The sequence below is a fragment of the Vipera ursinii genome (genome assembly GCF_947247035.1).
Source record: "Vipera ursinii genome assembly, chromosome: 4".
In the NCBI taxonomy this organism is placed as follows: Eukaryota; Metazoa; Chordata; class Lepidosauria; order Squamata; family Viperidae; genus Vipera; species Vipera ursinii.
In genome coordinates, this window is record NC_139514.1 from 31,185,015 (window position 1) to 31,206,562 (window position 21,548).

General features: G+C 39.8%; 1 protein-coding gene across 4 annotated transcripts in view; it reads right to left on the bottom strand.

Annotated features, from left to right (window-relative positions):
• Positions 1–2,955: 2,955 nt before the first annotated feature.
• The window catches only part of COL8A1 (collagen type VIII alpha 1 chain), a 107,222-nt gene continuing 88,629 nt past the window's right edge, over positions 2,956–21,548 (bottom strand). For 3 of the 4 annotated variants that reach the window (XM_083361336.1, XM_083361337.1, XM_083361338.1), the window contains exons 3-4: positions 6,578–6,872; positions 2,956–5,110 (exon numbers count right to left, since the gene is read on the bottom strand). In XM_083361336.1, the coding sequence (XP_083217462.1) occupies positions 3,180–5,110; positions 6,578–6,869 (2,223 nt within the window). In that variant the 5' untranslated portion in view covers positions 6,870–6,872 and the 3' untranslated portion in view covers positions 2,956–3,179. The remainder of the gene's footprint in view (positions 5,111–6,577; positions 6,873–21,548) is intronic. The other variant, XM_083361339.1, reaches the window with a different exon arrangement.

Below are 21,548 nucleotides of genomic sequence, written 5' to 3' on the forward strand. Positions count from 1 at the left end.
TTGTTCTTTTTTTCCCCAGAACCTGCACTGCATTGGGTATAGCCAGGCAGAGTAGTTAGGTCAATTAATGCAACCCTCATCCTCCCTACATAATTGCTATTTGTATGTAATGTGAGCAATCCAAACTAGTGCAGTCAATAATTGTAGAGGATAATTTTCAGGAGCCACAAGTAACACATTTCAGAAAACGTATTGTTGTGCATGTCTGGAATAATTGAAATAAAACACTGGAATGTTGTAAAAATTATTTAATGAGATCTTTTGCAATCAATACAAAAACTTAAATACAAAACTATTTTCATTTTTTATTTCTTCACCCTAGTAATCCGGCCTAAAAATCTTTAAATTGCCCGTTGTTCTCAAATAGTTTGTGCTGTAATGCATTAAGATTTAAATAATGGAAATTCCCCTTCTGATTTGTATACATCCTCTATATTAGGATAATCTTTCAGTTAAGCATGAAAATTTCATTTAAGATGTAGGAACAATAAGGATTAGTCTAGTTGGAATGTTTAAAACAAATATGTTATGCAACGCTGAAAAAGCACATGGAAGTTAAATAACTCGTAGATTACTTTTCCTATGAACACCCCTGTCAAGGAGAAATCATAAGCTATCAAAGGAACTAGAAGGGCCAAATTCATTAATTCCCCAACTCCTATACAGCTAGAAGTAACTTCTTTACCATAGATGCTTCTGCTCACAACAACAACAACAACAAAAATCTGAATGAGGACTAAGGTGTGCAAGTGAGTGTTTTATCCATGAAGGGCTACTCTAGCTATATGGCTGCCATGAATAAAAGTTAGTTTTGTTAGGTTTCAAGCTATCCTTTGTCTATAACTTTTCAAGTAACAAGAGCAGAGATTAACTTGGTTAAATCCTGAGTGGAGATTAGACATTCCCATTCTAACAAAGTCTCCCCAGGAGTCCTTGCACTTCTTGAATACATGCAATCGATGAGATCTGAGCAGCCCTACACATGCACCTGTTTGATGTGGATCAAACAGGTGGCACTGCATATAATGTTTTTGAAATTTGGATAGTTTTCATCACAAGATTTCTGTTAAGCAGAAGAAAGGATGAATTTAGTCCCTTGCACTTCCTCCTGTTAACAATCCACATGATAATTTCTTGATCAACAGAATAATCCCAGTTCCAGTTCTTACACATGCAAATATTGTTCAGTAGAGGCACAGGATTTCAGCATGATCTGTTCAGGTACATCTATGTCATTCAAGTATCCTTCTAGAGTCTGTTTTAACTGAAAAGCTTAACTGAAAATGGTAATTGGGAGTATTTTCTACTGGGATTTACTAATACTTTGAAACAGTTATGGAAATCCTTCTTTTTTTATTTTCTCCAGTTCTTTCTCTTCTGTTCTGCTGGGCAATATCTACTATCCAGACTGTTTTGTCTTATCAACAGTTGTGACTGGGGCAAGTATGTTTGCATATTTGAATTCTAAAATCTCAGACGCTTCTTCACATTTTATTACTAGTATTTTGTGATTCTTATCAGTTCTTGTGTACAGGCAAGTGGCATTTCTTGCAGATGTTCCAAAGCACCATTGTTGCTATTTTGTTAGGCCATTGTTTGTTGTTAGCCTGTGTGAACTGTTTAGGAGTTTACTAAGAGATACACTCTTTCTTCAGGTTCTTTGCAGAGGTGACATTTGCTTTCTGTTGCTGGCTTCTCAATTTTAGTATTGCATGGATTTGTTCTTGCGAAGTCAGAATTAACCCCCGTGTCTCTTTCTTCAGCTTTCCTACTCTTCTTTGCTTTGTCTGCCATTTTTTTAATGTACTGGCAATATAATACTTTGCCATGCCATGTCTCTTTTTATTATTATTATTATGTACACAACAGTGTGAGATCCCAGTTCTTTAGCTGTGTTGGCATTCATACACACTGAGTTCTTCTTAAGAACCCAGGATGTCATAATTATTGGCATAATATATGTGTGGCACTAATAATACAAGTTATTATGTACGTAATATTAAGTTGGTGTCAATTCTTGGCAACCAGATAGATTTATTCAGGATGAAATAATAATAGTCACAGTATTTTGCTGCTCCCACATACATATGAATTTCTAATCTCCATATATTTAAAAGCCAAAATAGGCATTTAGGAATACTCCATAAGATAGATGAAATGAAAATAGTTATTCTATTATATGGCATTGCTTTTATGCAACTCGTATGGATTACAAAATTTACAAAACTAAAGGACTGTGCTATTCTCAGTCATTGGTAGCCACCTTTGTTAAAGGACAAAGGAAAATGAACAATGAATAAGCTTCCACTTTGAGCATATCAAACATCCAGTCCTATCATTTCTTGATCAACAATGCTTTCCAAATGAAAAATGATCACTTATTTGTGTACCAGATAATTCAGCCTTACCTGATTTCAAATGCATCTTGCCATTTTCTATATTTATTTTCTGTGATCCATAAGTCAAATATGCAACTGTTAAACTGTGCTGCACTAACATTACTTGGTTTGTAAATACCCTTTTACCTCTTAAGTCATTGATTTACAATATTCCATAAACCAATCTGGAAATATACTGTAAACATTTGCTTGCAATATAAATATGACCTATTGCTTGCTGGGGAAAAAAAGCAATGCCATGGATTTCAGTCAATTTGCTAATAATTAAATTGCTTTCTAACACAGATTTGTCCTTTTCTACAATTTTTGTCACTATGACCAGATTAAAATCTTCACATAAAAACAGAAATTTTGGTAAAGAGAAGTTGGTACATGATTACGGAGTCTTCCTTAAGTCATTGCAGTTTTTGTTATAAACGAATCTTTATAGTGGTATTATAGAATAAACTTTTGTTTCTTGGCCTGTCGCCTTCCATTTGGAAGTTTCACCCTAGAAGCAAGTGATCAGTAAGCACTTTATGTAAACCCTGACATGACATAATTTTTAATGCAAAGAAGCAGACAAATGTTGAAAAGATTCTTTGTTCAGCAGCAAGCCAATTAACACTGGGCTTATCAATAGTTCTTCCTTATAATGAGCTGTACATATAATGTTTAAATTTGTAATTTTATTTTAATATTGTACATGTTGGTCCAAAAATGATCAATAAATGCACCTTTCAATGGTATAGATTTGGAAACACACACAAAAAGAACTTTCATTTCGTCTGAGTGTGCAGTTTACATTGGATACAATAAATATCCAGAAAAAGATGAGTGAACGTATTGCCCAGCATAAAGTCCTGCAGCCTGTTCAGATGGCATCTGGATATAAACTCTGTCACCGTGCATCAGCTGGACAACGGCACTTCCGGAAGCTTGGTCCAGGAAACCTTTCTTGTATTCATCATACGTGTACATCAACGGCTCATTGTTTTTAAATAATGCCACCCAGACATTTCCCCCTTTGCAGTGTATGTGGTAAGCGAAGTAGTAGATCCCAGGGATTTCACAGGTAAAGACACCAGTCTGTGGATTATAATTCTGCCTGCCATTATAAAGGAGCTTGTCAAACATCACAGGAACCCTGACCCGTGGAAAAGGAGTGGTGAGCTCAGCTGTGAAAGCTGGCATTTCATAGGCAGCGGTGGCAGCGGCAGCGGCGGCAGCACTGTTTTTGCTTTTCTTCCCCTTATAACCATATGGAGTCTTTATTCCATCAACTCCTGGCCCCACCTCTGGCAAATACTGTCCCATTGCTGGCGGTGTGGGTTGCATTATTACTGGTGGGCCAGGGGGGCCAGGGGGGCCAGGAGGTCCTTGGAGACCTGGCTGACCAGGAGCACCAAGTGATCCAGGTTTCCCTGGTGGTCCAGGCATACCTGCGATACCAGGTTTCCCCATTCCTGGAAAACCTGGTGGGCCTGGCAAACCCCTTTCACCTTTAACTCCAGGTAGTCCAGGGGGTCCAATTGGGCCACTTGGTCCTGTAATACCTGGGATTCCAGTAGGGCCCTGATGGCCTTGAGTTCCTGGCTTTCCAGGTTCTCCCTTGGGGCCCATCAGCCCATGAGCACCAGGCAAGCCTGGTAAACCTTTGTGACCAGCTTCTCCTTTTGGTCCAATTGGACCAGGCAAGCCTCTCAGACCTGATGGGCCCACCTCTCCTGGGAAACCAGGTTTCCCTGGGAAACCTTGCAAACCAAGGCCTCCTTTGGGACCAATAGGTCCTGGAGGCCCAACAGCTCCAGCTTCTCCTTTTGGACCTGGGAATCCCATCACACCTGAGGGCCCCATTAATCCAGGCTGGCCTGGTTGGCCTGGTTCCCCTGGAGGCCCAGCCATGCCAGGTGGGCCCATGTGACCTTTTTCACCCTTAGGTCCCAGTGGGCCTGGAGCACCACCCATGCCTCGATCACCTTTAAGACCAGGGAAACCTGGCTTTCCAATCCCAGGAGTACCAGGTGGTCCTGGTAAACCTGGCAAGCCTTGTTCTCCTTTCCCACCTGGCATGCCTGACTGTCCTGGGATTCCATCTTGTCCTGGCTTCCCTATACCTGGAAGACCAGGAGGACCTTGAATTCCTGGAACCCCAGCTAAACCCCGTGGCCCTGGTTCCCCTGGAATTCCTGGCTTGCCTACAGCTCCCTGAGGGCCTGGAAACCCTATCATTCCTGGTTTGCCTATCCCAGGAAGTCCAACAGGACCAGGGGGACCTGATAAACCAGGTGGCCCTTTTAGCCCTGGTAACCCTGGAATCCCCACACCTTTATCTCCTTTTGGACCTTGGGGGCCTGGTACCCCAGGTTGCCCTTTCATTCCTGGCTCACCCTTCGCTCCTGGTTGTCCCGGTAATCCTCTGTCACCTAGTTTTCCTATTCCAGGCAGTCCTTGAGGTCCTGGTGGTCCTTGGGGTCCTGGAATTCCCATAGGTCCACTCTCGCCCTTTGGCCCCATTTCACCTCTTGATCCTGGAGCCCCCATTGCTCCTGGCTTTCCCGGCATTCCCGGCATGCCTGGTTTTCCAATTCCTGGGTATCCTTGTGGTCCTGGTTTTCCTTTAGCTCCTGGTACTCCATGTCCTGGCAGCCCTGGAGCTCCTGGAGGGCCTCTTGCTCCAGGCTCTCCAGGAGGACCCTGTTCACCTCTCAAACTGGCCAATGGCAATTCTGCTTTTTAAAGAGAGGAAGAGAAAGAAATAAAGGAATATTAACTTTCATCTTGACTGCTTAAATGTCACCAATATGCTTCAAGAAGAATTGATGTACAGTATCAACTTACTGGTTGGATTATTTTTACAGAATAGTTTTATTTTTATTTTTTTATTTTAATTCCATTTATATCCCGCCCTTCTCCGAAGACTCAGGGCAGCTTACAAGCTTAGCAGTAGCCTTCATTCTATGTATATGCCTGCTTATTAGGGCTTTCACACACCCCCAAGCGGCATTATTACAAAGTCAGCTTAATTGCCCCCAACAATCTGGGTCCTCATTTTACCTACCTCGGAAGGATGGAAGGCTGAGTCAACCTTGAGCCTGGTGGGATGCGAACCTGCACTAATTGCAGGCAGCTGGTGTTACTTAAGGAGGCATTAGCCCACTGCTCCACCAAGGCTCTAGTTGATGTTCAAAAGGAAAGATGGACTACCTCCTTTCAAAGAGTACCAATTTTGTGATCAATGCTCCTGGCCCCCATTTTATTTTGTTCTCCTAAATTGTTCCTAATGAATTATACCCATATTCAAGTTGACATTTTCATGTGTTTTTCTGCAGCAAAGTCTAGAAAGTAAAGAAAAATGACATTGGAAAGGATCACTTTGTAACTTCTCCAAATCTGGAAGATAAGGATATGAAAATGGGAATGGATGAGATGCACTCCCCTGCCACTCTCAGTATTTCACTAAAGTTTTCTAGTGAAAGTGGCCATGTCTTCTATTGCACTAAAGACAACAAGCTGTATAGGCTATGGGACACACATAAGGATTTGCTTGCCAATGGCCTCTCACTTTTAAGACCAGGGAAACCTGGTTTTCCAATCCCAGGAGCACCAGGGGGTCCTGGTAAACCTGACAAGCCTTGTTCACCTTTTCCACCTGGGGGACATGCCTGACTGTCTTGGGATTCCATATTTTCCTGGCACAATCTGCGTCTGAGGCAGCCATCTCACTCTGCCTAAGGCAGGTATAAGAACATTTTGGTGACAGGGTAGAATAAACTTTACATTTGGAAATGAATGAGGGAAATGACCAATTTTGGTGGCACAACTAGAAATAGGGAGCTGAAAAAAAGGGAATGTTTAAGCATCTGGGCTTGTTGCCAACTCCAACTTGAGCTTATAGCTGTTTCAGAATAAATGCACAAGCAGTTTTCCCTTTTCCCAAAACTAAAAAAAAGCTCAAAAAATATTCTTCACATACATTGATTTTTTATTTTTGCAATATATTCTACGCATTCGGGCAAAGTAATATTGAATATATGAAACTTGCCTTCTCTTCCATTCTGTATAATATAATAATTAGGATTCTGAACTAGGACCCGAAAAACTCATTTTCAAATCTAGCTTCAGCTATGGAAGCTCATCAGCTCATCACCTTGGTCCAGTCATGAAACCCAACCTACCTTCAATCTTGCCCATATTACCTTTCTGTTTCTTTGAAATCCTCTCCTTGCCAAGCATGGGAATCTGTGGAATTTCTTTTATATACTGAGGTATATATTCTTTTCCATATGATAGGTGTGACCCCTCCTTTCCCATGTGCTGCATTGGTACTCCATCTTTACCCAATGGCATGTGAGGTACTTGTTGTCCAAGGGGTGGGTACTGTGGCACTTGAGGAGGCATCTGCTTCATCCCATAATAAGCACCAGCTTGGATAGATCTTAGTAGCCCAAGGTAAATGATTAGCCATGTAGTTGCTACCAATAGAGCCATAATCTGCAACAACAAATAAATCATTCTGAATAGAATAACAGCAAGAACAAACGTGAGAAACTTAATCTTGGACAATGAAAATTATTTTCCCCCCCCAAAAAAAATCATGGGTAAAAGGATCTTTCCTTCAGTATTAAAGCAAACAGAGGTGGTTGTAGTTTTTATGGGTCCCTATACTATTTCTGACATTTTAGCTTTGGAAGCATAAAGATAACTACCAACTGCTAATTATATTTATAATATTGGTTTGGACAAATTGTTCCACTACATTGCAGAATAGTAAAATGATGTTTTGCAGTGGAAATATATAATTTGTGTTTACAACAGTGCTTTCAAAGATGTTTTGATGAAAAAAATAGGGGGAGGGGCTTTCAAGATTTTTGTTAAAATGTACGGTAGTTATTTTGAAAAAAAGGGACAGAAAAGACAAATGCCTAGAAATTATAAATACAGATATTTCATAGAAAGGTTTGTGTAGTAATATAACAAAACATTAAAAGAAATTATGAAATAAGATAAAATTAAAAGAAAGTATGAATATACTGACAAATTTGAAATGGCAGCACGTGTTGAATCTATTAGGGGCTGAGTATATGGCAGTAAGAATCTCTGTTTAAGGATCCCTGTGTTATTTTTTTCCTGGACAATTCTTCACTGAGAGAGCCCTTTCTCCTGAAGACTTTGTTGTCCCAGGATAACAACAGTTTCAAGAAACCATAAGGTATAGCTGAAGAGTTCAGGGCTTTCAGAAATTGTCATCCCAGGTCTGATGCCCTACAAGATTGAGAGGCCATGTTTAAGTGAGGGAAAATAAAAATACATCATCTAGATCACAGGCACACACCATCTTGTGAAGATGAGTTTTCTCCAATTTATCCAAGAATACCTATGATTGGAGCCTAAATGTGGTAGTACAAAATATAAAGGGCCAGTATTTGTAAGAAAAATTCCCTTAAAGTCTTGTTTTCTGTATTGATGTTTGTAAATTTGATAAAGGACCAAAATTTCAAAGAAGAAATGGTAAGATTATTCAGGAAATCTAGTCTGTTTTACAAAGTCACTGTTATACTATAGAAATACATATTTCATTTTACATGGTCTCAGAAAATGGTATACTATTGTCATGAACTATTACATAAATACTTTGGTTAATCTGCTTTTATAAAGAGTTGTTCTTACCCTTCATTGGTCTACAAGAATTGGGTTTGTGTTGAGTTATTTTCACTGGCAGTCCTACAAGTTGATCTCTTCTTATTAAACCAAGCATTTAGGACCAGCTGTCTAGTATGTTCAAATAATTTAATTTGTAATGGCTTGTGAATCAGTTTTCATCAAATCTTATACATATACATGTATAACTGAAAACTGATACACAAGCCATTACACATCTAAATTATGAGTATTTGATATTTGAACACCAATATTAGCATCATCAGACAGGGCTTTCTTGTCACAAAACAACATGAATTAGCCCATGTAATAAATGTTACTAATCTTCAGTCCCATTAATAGTATTTTTGCCTTCACTGCAAACATATTTCTGGATGTTTTTGCACTGCTTTTTTGTTTTCTGAAAGAGAGGAAGTCTCTGAATATTATGTTTTCAGCCTCATGCTTGTTTGTCCAAACTTTGAACATTTGAACATCTGGTCTGCTCCCAAGTAAGCATACCCTTCTAATAGACCTGTGGCCCTGAAAAAGATCATTAGAATTACCAAAATGACAACTGATAAAGGTCTCAAAATGGCACTTGGAAAAAAACATGCCAAACTACCATAGAGACTATGCCAGGCATTCCTGGCATAACATGCTTATTTTATTCCATAGTTCCCTGTTTGAAACTAATGAAAATCAAAAAACAGTGATGACTAATAAAACTAATTTTTGTTATTTGAAAAGCATTCAGAGATTTGTATACCACCAGTTATAACAGTCATAAATTCAAGCATTTGCTTTAACATTTTTAATGTTCACTTATGGTACTCCTCGAAGACATTTCAGGAGCCCTTTGCTTCTCATCTTTTTCTGCTGCAGTGTTTCAGCAAACGACTCCATTAATTGTATTCACCCCTAAACCTGTCTAAATCCTCAGTAAATTTAAATAATTTAGTAGTACATAACTTGTGTGTGTGTGTTAAATAAAGGTAAAGGTAAAGGTTCCCCCGCATGTGCATGCTAGTTGTTTCCGACTCTAGGGGCTGGTGCTCATCTCCATTTCAAAGCCGAAGAGCCAGCGCTTGTCCGAGGACGTCTCCGTGGTCATGTGGCCGGCATGACTAGATGCCAAAGGCACACGGAACGCTGTTACCTTCCCACCGTAGTGGTCCCTATTTTTCTACTTGCATTTTTACATGCTTTCGAACTGCTAGGTTGACAGAAGCTGGGACGAGTAACAGGCACTCACTCTGTTACGCGGCACTCAGGATTCGACCCGCCAAACTGCCGACCTTCTGATCGACAAGCTCAGCGTCCTAACCCACTGAGCCACCGCGTCCCTTGGCGTGTGTTAAATAGTCTTAGATTATTCCCTAACTGCTTGGTGATGACAATAAGCTTATTCATGAACAGCTTCCTATATGAAGACTCACCCTTCCTGGTGAGGAAGACTTTAACCAGGAATATATGAGGAACTCTTCTTTGAAGCTTCATGTCTTTCTAATCTGTCCTAGTGTCTAACTCTCTCCTTAAAAATATTCAGGAAAAGGGTACATGGAATTATTTCTAAAGTATAATAATAATTACTATGTGAAAGGCTGGCTTCAGACACGGTACTAAATCACAGTGGTTGGCTTAGTGCAGTATATGAACTCAGATAACTGCTATTACAAAATATAGTTTAAATCAGGGCTTTTTTTTGTCATAGAACGCTCAGAATGGAGTTCCAGCACCTTTTTTGGATGTAACCTTGTAGGGTAGACAAGGCGGGTTGTATGACGTGTGTGAGTTCCGGCACCTTTTTCTTTTACAAAAAAAAGCACTGGTTTAAAGTAATCACTAAGCATGGCTTGTGAATACATTCTATGTTGTCACCAACTTTCTAAATAGACACTCTTTTTGCCTGCAGGAGCTCAGATAACTACACAGAGATCTTGTTTCAGCACTTATCAAGAGGGTCAGTAAAACTCAGCAGAAATAATTATTTCCTCTGAACGAAAACTGGCCTGCGTGTGAAATACTACATACAGATAATATAAGCTGCCCACATCCCACACAGAAACGATTATGAATCTTTCACAATTCATGGACAGCAGAAAATAGAAACTAAGAAGCAATATTGGTAATTGTACACTAGATGGAGTGTTTGTTTCAAGATCCCCGAAATCCCTTTATTTAACAAACATTCATTTCAAAACAAGGTGTGCTTATGGAATAATAACAATGAAATTGTTACCAACTGCCTAACATTCCAATATCTTCCTTCAAGGTAAACTTCCTTTCCAAGAAAATAATATTTTCTTCAGCATTCAAATTTCAGTACTTGATTATGTGAAATATTGTTCTGCAATTATTACAGCCTCTTATCACACAGCTGGAAAAACTGCAAAGCTTCAAACAGAATAGTTTTACTTCAAATAAATCATGTTCTTCAATGAATTGCAATGGGCAGGGCACTAAAACCTCAGGAATTTAGATTCATTTTTGGCACATATTTTTCTATAAATGTGAAAGTTAAGAACAAGCAACTTGGGATTTGGAGGCCCACATATATCATATTAAAATAGCTGAGAAGCACATACTGTGCAAATCCATAATTACACCCAGCTTTCATTCTTTGGTTTTAGTCAACAGTTTAAAGTCAGCTAGGGACGCGGTGGCTCAGTGGGTTAGGACGCTGAGCTTGTCAATCAGAAGGTCGGCAGTTTGGCAGGTCGAATCCCGAGTGCCATGTAACAGAGTGAGCGCCTGTTACTCGTCCCAGCTTCTACCAACCTAGCAGTTCGAAAGCATGTAAAAATGCAAGTAGAAAAATAGGGACCACTATTTCCGTGCGCCTTTGGCGCCTAGTCATGCCGACCACATGACCATGGAGACGTCCTCGGACAAGCGCTGGCTCTTTGGTTTTGAAATGGAGATGAGCACTGGCCCCTAGAGTTGGAAATGACTACCACACATGTGCAGGGAAACCTTTAAAGTCAGCTAGTAAGTTACTAAGCAAAGGTGGTCAGAAATGTGCGCAAATTACAATTTAATTAGAATATCTCATGAAAATGCATTTGATATTTACATTTCCAGCTATTATTCCTTTTAAACAAATTCTTTGTTATCCAGGTGGGTGTAGTATAATATTAGCATGATAATAGATTGGCCATTTAAAACATATATTTGCAATATAACTGACCAGCATTTTGGAGTGTATTGTGAAAGAAGACAGCATCATTTTGCAAATCCTTAAAGTAGAAGTAGAAGCTTTTCTCAAGTTTGTATGGCTATCATACAGTCTTGGGAAAATGTGCTTGATTTAAAGATTTACAGGCAGGTGTTATATTTGCAGGCAGGTGCTATTACACACATGGAAGCACATGTTTGCTTTCAATCCAAAGTATGCAGAGACCTTAAAAAGGGCTATTCATTAATCTGTTCCTAATCTGAAACTCTTTACAAAATAAGAAGCGTACAGTAAAGATAATCAGGGCAGTTCACATATTTGATTTCCATGCTCAATGTTTCATTTGCAGGCAGTAGGTTGTTTTGCATATTAAAACATATTTAAATAAATAGTAATTGTGAAATGAATGTACCCTAGGAGCAAAAAAGCAAATTCAGAAGATATGTGTGCTCTGTGACTACATGACACTTAATCCGAATCATAAAGTCTACTCTGTTAGTTCCAGAGTAAAACGCGGTGTAAATAATTTCAAAGCATGTCCTAACACATATTAACATTTTTGGGGAAATCTATATAAAGCTTATACTTTATTTTTCTCTTTGCAAAAAATTCCCTGTATATCTAATCACACTTGGCCAAATGAAGTATTCAGTCCAATCCAATCCATCTCTCCTAGAGCTTACATTGTTTTTTTCCCCCTTCCGTGTCAATATCACTATCCTTTAAAAAAACCCCACAGGGAAATGAAATCCTCTTTTGTTGTAGAAGATCTGAAGTTTCCAGAGCTCATGCCTTATTGAAAAAAGTTAAATATTTGTGCTGCAGCTACAAGCTTCATCACTTGGAAGTATATTGAAAATAATTTTCATAATCCATATTGTATTCTATCAAGGAACTTGATAGAGTAAAGAGGTACTGACCACACCCTGGTCAGTACCTCTTTACTCCCTTACCATCAGGTAGTAGATATAGGAGTATAGCCAGCCGTACCAACAAGCTGAAGAACAGCTTCTATCCATGGGCTGTCAGGCTCTTGAATGGGAAATAACGTATGTATGATTGACTTGTGAGGCCGGTGTGTTGTGCGATTAGCTCACATGGTGTAACAAGATGGTGGGTTTGTTGTCACTGTGAGTTGTGGGATGGGGCATGAAGGGAGACATAGCCAATCTCAATGTATACATGGTTGGACTTTGACAATAAAGGTTCATTCATTCATTCAACTTCCCTGTATCCAAAATTTATCACAGAAGCAAGTTTTTAAATACAATGTATAAGGCTAGATTAGAATTATTTAATATTGCTCTTTTTTATGACTGTCTGCTGTGGTTTTATGGCCTGATGCTTTGTCATAAAAGACTTCTTCCTTTTTTTAATATAATTTTTATTGAAATGTTTAAACAAGAAGATAAAAACTAATATAAAGTAAAGAAGACAAAAGAGAAAGAAAGAAAAGGGGGGAAAAAAGCTTTCCCCCCACTTTGAAAACATTGTCTTTCCCTGTGCTTTCTAAAAACTAGAAATATGTTATTGGTCTTTCATCTTCTCACTTTGATGCAATGCACACTGTGTTTTCTTAGCTCTTGCCACCATGCTGCTTTATGGGCGATTTGTCTTCAAAAACTAAAGCTGTCTTAAAGTTTGTATCTTAAGCCTGATTCTCTGCCATGTACAGTATTTCACTACACTGTACTTTGATTATCCTTTCCAAGTGGGAATGCAAAACAATAGCATCTCTTATTTTCTTTGCTTTGTATTAATTTTATAGCTCTTTAGAAACCCAGGATCCTAATCCAACGGAGATATTTAAACCATGAAAAATGTTTTTACAATATTTTTCTTGAAAATGTCTCCTGTAGTTAGACCATTTTCATTGGAAGGGTTGTTTTTTTTTCCATTGCAAAGACAGAATCTTTCTATAATTTGCTGTGACTGGTGATAAAAACAATAAATAAATTGATTGATTCTCATGCCTATAAGCTCCTTCCAGTTCTGGAATAATCTATGTCTACCCAAATAACGAATGAAATGTGATGATTTACTTGGCAGAAAACAATACAGAATAGGTTGTTGTTGTTGTTGTTAAGTCTCAATTTGTTGCTCTCTTCTTCACTTTCTTCTAAGGCATGGGTGTCAAACTCGCCACATGACATGATGTGTCACGACATATTGACTTTTTTTGCATTGCCAGAGCTGGGATGGGTGCGGCCTCAGCATGATGTAACCGGCTGGCCAGCCGGCAATTTGACACCCTTGTTCTAATCTAAGTCATTCTTCCCTCAGTCAGAGTCCACATACACAGGAAAACCATATCCTCTAACACAAGACTGTAGGTTAAGATGGTTGGGGAATAAAGGGAATTAAAGTCAAACCCATATGGAGAGCATTACATTATAGAAAGATGCTCTAAAGCAGGGGTGGCAATTATGGCAATTTTACAACTTGTGGACTTCAACTCCCAGAATTCCTGAACCACTCCTGCTCTAAATTGTTCTCATGCTTGACCTTACCAGATACCAAGAGGAAGAGGTATGGGAAAACTGCCCTTTCCCAATAGCTGGGTTAGGGCAAGCTCCAGTTTTTGGGGATACCTTTTGCTAAGACCACGTGATTTGGAATCACCCAGAACAGATGCCAGAGCGGATTCTGCAAAAGCAATGGGGTCCCACCAAAGTGTCTTTTGCCTCTTTTTCTATTCATATCTGTTGTCCCTGCAATCCCAAGTTCCGATTGTCATCCACATAGTGCAAGAAAAAAAATGAAGGAACGGTAAGCAAAAGAAGATAGAGAAAAGAAAATCCAAATACAACTCTAACAGTCGTGTTTAACCTCTGTATGGATCCTCTGGTTGAGGTCATTTGCCAGGATGGGGTTTGGTATCATCAGTATACTTCTATGCTCCAAATACAGGAGACTCCTGGTTTGGATTGGGAAAACAGGTTTCAGCTCAACCCTAGCAAGACCATGAAGCTTTGGGTTTTAAACTCTCCTGGATTTGGAGATTTTCTTTCTTTTGCTTTCATTGGGCGCTCAGTGCCCCACACAGAATTAGTGCACACTTTAAAGAACTTCCTGGACTTATGGGTCTTATTTGAGGAACAAGTGATAGCTGTGTCCAGGAGGGTTTTTGTGTCTTGGGTACCAATTTCATGGATTGGGAAGCATTATTCATTATTTATGCCTTGGATCATGAATGAATTACTGTAATGCACTTACTTGGACACTACAGCTGGCCCAGAATATAAGGGTAGAGGTAGCGGTGAGTTTAAAAACTGAATGCAATTTAAAGTGCTGCTTATCATCTATAAAGCCATTCATAAGATGAACCACTATAAAAATAGATAGAATAAATAAATAAATTAATAAAACTTTGATTTAACAAACCACTCTTAATTCAATGGGCAATCTACTAAATGAGGTGAACTTAGAGAAAAATTATCTTGTTTGTACCTTAAATCCATGAAATTGAGGTCCATTAAACCAAAGATTTAATATGCTGCTTCTATGAAAATTGTTCATGTATTATTTCAGTTACATAAACGTTCCCCCGCCCTGTTCCTTCTTAGTTCTAGAATAGCACTATCTTCTGCTCCAGGGATATACAGTATATAGCCACCAAACCACAAAAAATACCCACTCCCTGGAGCCTCTCAATGTTGCTAATAATTTTATAGTAATTCATAAATATAAAAGTGTAAATCACTTAATACATGAGAAATAATAATCTTCTATATTAGGTTATTTCAATTAATTACGTTTAAATGTAATTCAAGCAAATTCTGTTTCACCATTGCCTCTTCCACTATGTTGTCCTGACCCTGCAAATATTTGCAGTGGAATTCCCAGGAAATTGCTCCAAGTGCGGTGTTTGACCTGGAAAGGTTTTTCCAATTTTTACTTAATGGTAAAGGAAGCCGTGAATGAGCCAAAAAGTGTCATTCAGAACTGATTTATAACTGATTCTTACTTTGCAAAGAAAACTGGTGGGGGGAGATGCACAGATGCTATTTCCTATACCGCCCTACTGCTGGACAGAAAGAAGAATACCCTACATATTTTAAGGCATTCTGTGTGCTTTTAATTTTCAGAAGATAGAGTTATGAATGCCACGTAGCTTTACAATCCTATACTAAGATACTGTTGTCAAGTGTGAAAAAAGAACACTGTCCCAATACAAGTGTTGAAGTGAAATCTGTCTACCAGTCCAATAGACTTCTGCATGTGGAATGAAAAGCGATGCGATCTTGTCTTTTGCCTCAGGCATCCACATGTCTTCAGCTCAATATATAGTTTTAATATATTTTTTATAAGCAGTTGATCACAGTTCATGGGACTAGTACCTAGAACTGAAAACGTCAAAGCAAAGTTTTCTTCACATAATTCATTGAATTATGATAGTAGCCAGACTATTCCATACCTGAAGAACAGGCTTTTCCTGTTTGGTTTTTGAAAGAGCATTATCAGTCAAGTACCAACACTATAAATTGCTGAGATTCTTTTATTTGGAATTTCTCCTGCTGTTCTGATGAGAGGATAATGGGGCTTCAAGAATTCCAATGAGTTTTCTTTTCAAGCTCTTTTACTGTTTTGTAATTGAAAATAAAGTTGAAAAGGAATCAGACACAAATGTTTTCCATATATTTTGTGTGGTTTAATAATTGAATCCTTCCTTTGCCAAAACAATGTAAGTCAAATAAAGCGGATTTTAGTCAATACTATAAATTAGCCACAATTACTAAGTATATTACATTTTTGGTATTGTCAATGAGAGGTCACCAATGGATTCAGCCCAACTCCGCATCCTAAGGTAGATTAGGCTACTTTGAACTGAACTTTCCAATTATACTCTAATCTCATTCTAGGTCTCAAAGAACCTGTAGGGCTTCAAGGCCTGTAGAAACAAAAGCATTGCATTACTTTGGTAAGATTAAAAGACGTAAGGTACTTATAGGAAAAACTGTCATTCAATAGATAAGAACTAATTTTGGTGTCAAATAAAGCAGCTACCTATAATAAAATTTCTCCACTGAAATCTAATTAATTCACAGAGTAAAAACAAATCTGTGCTAATTTGGAATCTTTGGAATTAATGCAAAATTTAATTTCTTCTAAATCCCAATCCAGGGCCTGTGATAAAACGAAAATCTAAATTGTGCTGAGTCGTATAACGATGACATTTTATACCCACATTTATTGACATAACTACAAGGGGAGAATCAGTACTCAGCATCCTCACTTAATTTATAGAGTCCTTAGGCATTACCAGACATGACTTCAACAGCACTCAGGAAATTAACTGAGCCCCCTGCTAATCACTTAATAATGCCATTCCCATTAGCTACTTTGCACAAAGTGTCTCTATCCCAGCAAGAGAGCCTGGAGTGATGAAAAACGCAAAAGCACTTGGCAGTGGCAGTGCGATTTTGTGTGTTTAGTTTGTTTCCTGGGAAGACTTAAAACTACATCATGCAATGCCCTTAGCATCCTAAAGAAGATTCCCTGCTGACACATGCCCTGCCCTGGATTTAATTTACTTATTTTCAGTTCAGAACATTTAGCCCAATTAGCAGATGAGTTTAAATATCATTTCAGTTTCTCATATGCTCCCTGACTTGTCATCATTTTGGAACGGGGTAGAATATTAAACACATTTTTTTTATATTTACAGTATGTCATGCTGCATAATTGAATATGGCACATGCAGTGATGAATCCATGATAATCATACAATAATATTATAACAAAATCTGGAAGGCTGGGTAAACAAACACCAGTGGTACACTGTCAAGTACAATGCAGTTGACAAGATTAAGCAACCATCAGACAAGCAGTTAAAACACAGATGGAAATTCAGGGAAGCGAATTGGGAACAGAACATCATTGTAATTGTCATATATTCATAATAGCTCACTGCAGTTAGATCTTTTGTTGCTTCTTCTGCACTAACAGATACAACAAATTAGTACAAGTGATTTGTTACAATGCCTTGGTAAGGCCACACTTGGAATACTGCATCCAGTTTTGGTCACCACGATGTAAAAATGTTGAGACTCTAGAAAGAGTCTCTAGAAAGAGCAAGAGCAACAAAGATGATTAGTGGACTGGAGGCTAAAATATATAAGGAACGGTTGCTGAAATTGGGTATGTCTAGTTCAGGGGTAGGCAACCTCGGCTCTTTTATGACTCATGGACTTCAACTCCCAGAATTCCTGAGTCAGCATTGCATAGCATAGCTGACTCATGATTTCTGGAAGTTGAAGTCCATGAGTCATAAAAGAGCCGAGGTTGCCTACCCCTGTCTAGTTTAATGAACAGAAGGATGAGGGGGGACATGATAGCTGTGTTCCAATATCTCAGGGGCTGCCACAAAGAAGAGGGAGTCAAGCTATTCTCCAAAGCACCTGAAGGCAGGACAAGAAGCAACAGATGGAAACTAACCAAACAGAGAAGCAACCTAGAACTAAGGAGAAATTTTTGACAGAACAATTAATCAGTGGAACAACCTTCCTCCAGAAGCTGTGAATGCTCCAACACTGGAAGTTTTTAAGAAGAGACTGGACAGCCATTTGTCTGAAATGGTATAGGATTTCCTGCCCGAGCAGGATATTGGACTAGATGAACTCCAAGGTCCCTTCCAACTTTATCATTATTGTTATTGTTGTTATTGTTATTGTTATTATTAATGTTTTCTGCATGAGAAGGAGCACATTTATAATTCTTTATATAGAACAGTCAAAGGCTGCAAGAAATCTGTTATTATATAATGAAGATGATGATGATTCCAAAGGAATAGGAATTAGAAATGCATTAAGCCATGCTAAAAAATTTTACTTTTAGATTTTTTTGCAAAATAAAAAAATGGAAGAAAAATTAACAATTTGCCAATGAATTGCCATGGGATGGTCATAGAGGTACCCGGGGCCACTGATGCACTGCAAGATCCCAGAGAGTTCCTCTGTACATACCAGTAGTTCTGGATGGCCTGACTGTTCTGCATAAAAGGCTGAAGCTGACAATAATAATAATAATAATAATAATAATAATAATTTTATTTATATACCGCCCTTCTCCCAAAGGACTCAGGGCGGTGAACAGGGCAGACATATAAAAAATACAAAAATACAAAAGTTAAAAAAATAATTAAACATATGCCCAAGCTAAAAACAGTAAATACATATATTAAAAATAACAATAAAAAACCCAACCCATCCCCCATCAGGCCAAGCCAGCTTGTTCAAATAAATGTGTCTTCAACTCGCGATGGAAGGAGCGAAGGTCGGGCGCCATCCGGAGCTCAACCGGCAACCGATTCCATAGTTCCAGGGCGCCCACAGAGAAGGACCTCCCCCTGGGGGCCACCAACCAACATTCTCTGATCGGTGGCACCCTGAGGAGGCCCGCTCTGTGGGAGCGCACAGGGCGGAGGGAAGTTGATGCCGGCAGCAGGTGCTCCCTAAGGTACTCCGGACCCATGCCATGTAGGGCCTTAAACACCATTACCAGTATCTTGAATCTCACAATAGTGCTTCTCATTATAAGCCACTGAAACCTTAAATGCTAGTGGCAGTTCCAGGATCACCCCTTCTCCCAAGGCATACAACTTCATACAAAATGGGTTGAATGGCCTCTTATCTAGAGTAAGGAACCAATTATAGCTCATCTGTCTATTGCTGCTCTTGATCCAGAAGCCTTCCCAAAGTTCTTCAAGAAAGGGGGGCTCCCCAGAGGATACTGGGCACAATCCATTGTCAAGATGAAAGCCAAATGAGAGGGCATTTTGTTTAATCTAGCAAGAATGTTCTAACAGAACAGAAAAGAGAGAGAATGACTGAAATGAATGGAGAAACTATTCCCTCTGTATGTGAAGAAATGTCAAACCAACAACTAGTCCTGCCAAATCTTCCCTAAAACCAAAAGGTTTGCTGAGGAAGATTTGATGCTTCTGTGTTTGCCTAGCTGAACATGATATGCATTATTTTTTGTTCAACTAATATGTCTTTTTTCTTTGACTTTTTTTACTGCTTTCAAACCCATCCAGTCAATAGGGACCACTGGAGTCAAAAATCCTACAAATAAAACCACAGTTCAAGCAAAAACTAGTCAATATTATGAAAAATGTGCTTTTCAGATTCTCTCAGCTTCAAAGGGATTACAATTCTCATAAAACACATTTCTGAGAGAGAATTGCTTCAGACAAAATGCTGTTTATTGGACAAGGTTTTTTCAAAGCCCAGCCTTGCAAGCTATATAAATACATAAAGGGCTTGGCTTAAGGGAACATCATTTTTGACTTGATTATTCCAAGAGCTGCCTTGAAAATTTCATGAAAATAATACCATTATTTGTTTACTTGATGGATTTCAGATTACATTTAAAGTTTTTGCACATTTTTAAAATAAACACTCTACTAAATTACTAAAATAAGCTATTTGATTATGTTCTGTGACATATAATCTTGTAAATTGCCTTTTTCAAGCATAGTGCTAATCTTTTTAAACAACAGTTTTGTTACAAGATGTAATCCATTTTGTCAGGTTTATGATTAATCCAAATATAATTATATATGATGAGAAAAAGGAAACATAAGATGTAGTAAATATTTCTACTGATCTCATATTGGCAGAGCCATTATGAACATCAGAAAGGACCAAACACCAAAGCTAGATATTCCCTCTGTTGGGGACACCAATGTGATCAAAAATAATGCTTTATTTTTTGTTTTTGTTTTTAAAATCAGGAACTCTGTTACAAAAAAAATCAGGTGATATGGAAGAAGCAAGAATACCGTATTTTCCGGCGTATAAGACGACCCGGCGTATAAGACGACCCCCGACTTTTAAGAAGATTTTCAAGGTTTTTCGTCTTATACACCGGAAAATACTTACATGCCCTGCCCTCCCTGTCCGTTGCAGAGGAGGCGAAGGCCCAACTGGCCCCGCCGGCCCTCGCGCTGCTCCCACGCTTCTGCCGGCCCCCGAGGCGCAGCGTTTCCCACCCCGCCATGGCCGGCGCCCCTCCTGCTTCTCCCCCAGGCATTGAACTTCTCCCATTGGGCGCAGGGCAGGGCAGCTCTGCCCGAAGCCTCTTTTTTAGAACTCATGTGCCGCTTCCCTCTCACTGTCGGCCGAGGCGCGCTTGGCCCGGGCTCCCAGTCCCTCTTCCCGGCCAGCTTCCCGCCCTGCCCCTCATGGAGCTGGACTGGGCATGCAGCCTCTCGCTGTGGCTGCTTTTCCTGGGCAGCCTGGCAGTGCGGCTCCTGCACTCAGACCTGTTGCTGAGCCGGTGGCTGCTGCTGCGTGTGGGGCTGCTGGCCGTCCTGCAGGTGCTGGGCCAGGCCATCCTGCCACTGCCCCTCAGTGCCACGCTCATGGCGGCTGCCTGCTGGCTCGTCTCGGCCAGCACCACCTGGCGGAAGCGCATCCCCGCAGGGGGAGAGCGGTGCTGGTGACAGGTGAGTCCGGCGGGCGCAAGGCTCTCCCCTTGGGCCAAGAGCCGACGGGCAGCGCCGCCTTCGTGTGGGGAGAGCCGCCCGACGCTCCCGCCCAGCCGTGTCCCGGAGCTGTGCCGGAGATAGCTCGGTTGCGTGGGGTGGCCCGGCTTTGCAAGAATGGGGACGCTCGACTGATTTGTTTTTTTTTCCCAGCGTATAAGACGACCCGGCGTATAAGATGACCCCCCAACTTTTGGGAAGATTTTCATGGGTTAAAAAGTCGTCTTATACGCCGGAAAATACGGTATCTCAACATTGGGGAAACAAAACAACCACTTCATAAACACAAGGCACAACATAGGAGAACAAACCCATCAGGACAAGATTCAGCAGTCCATCTGCATTTAAAATATAAATGCCACTCTTTCAAAGACTGCAAAGTCCACATTTTGGACTGGTTTGAATGAGGGGGTCAAAGAGGCCATCTATGTCACAACTGAGCAGCCCTCTCTCAACAGAGGGGGAGGGATACAACATCATCAATCTCCAGTCTACAACACAGTCCTTTCAGCAGTTTCAAGAAGGCTCCACAAACATTTGCACTGCTCAGGTGACCCTGAGGACACAGATAAACCTCAAAGGGGCTTCAATGACTCTCTAAAACAGGCATGTCAAACTGCTGGCCTGTGGGCTGGATGCAATCATGCAGAAACGGAACCCATCCCATTGCTGGTAATGGGGATAAAGTCGCAATATGTTATGGAACGTCATGTGACATCGCGAGTTTGACATGCCTGCTCTAAAAGAATGCAAATGACCAGATGTCTGCAAGGAATATAAATCCTTCCAATCCCCACCATCCAGTCAGAGTTGAAGAAGCTTCTTGGATGAGAAGTCTTCAAAGAAAAACAAAAAAGTCCAGT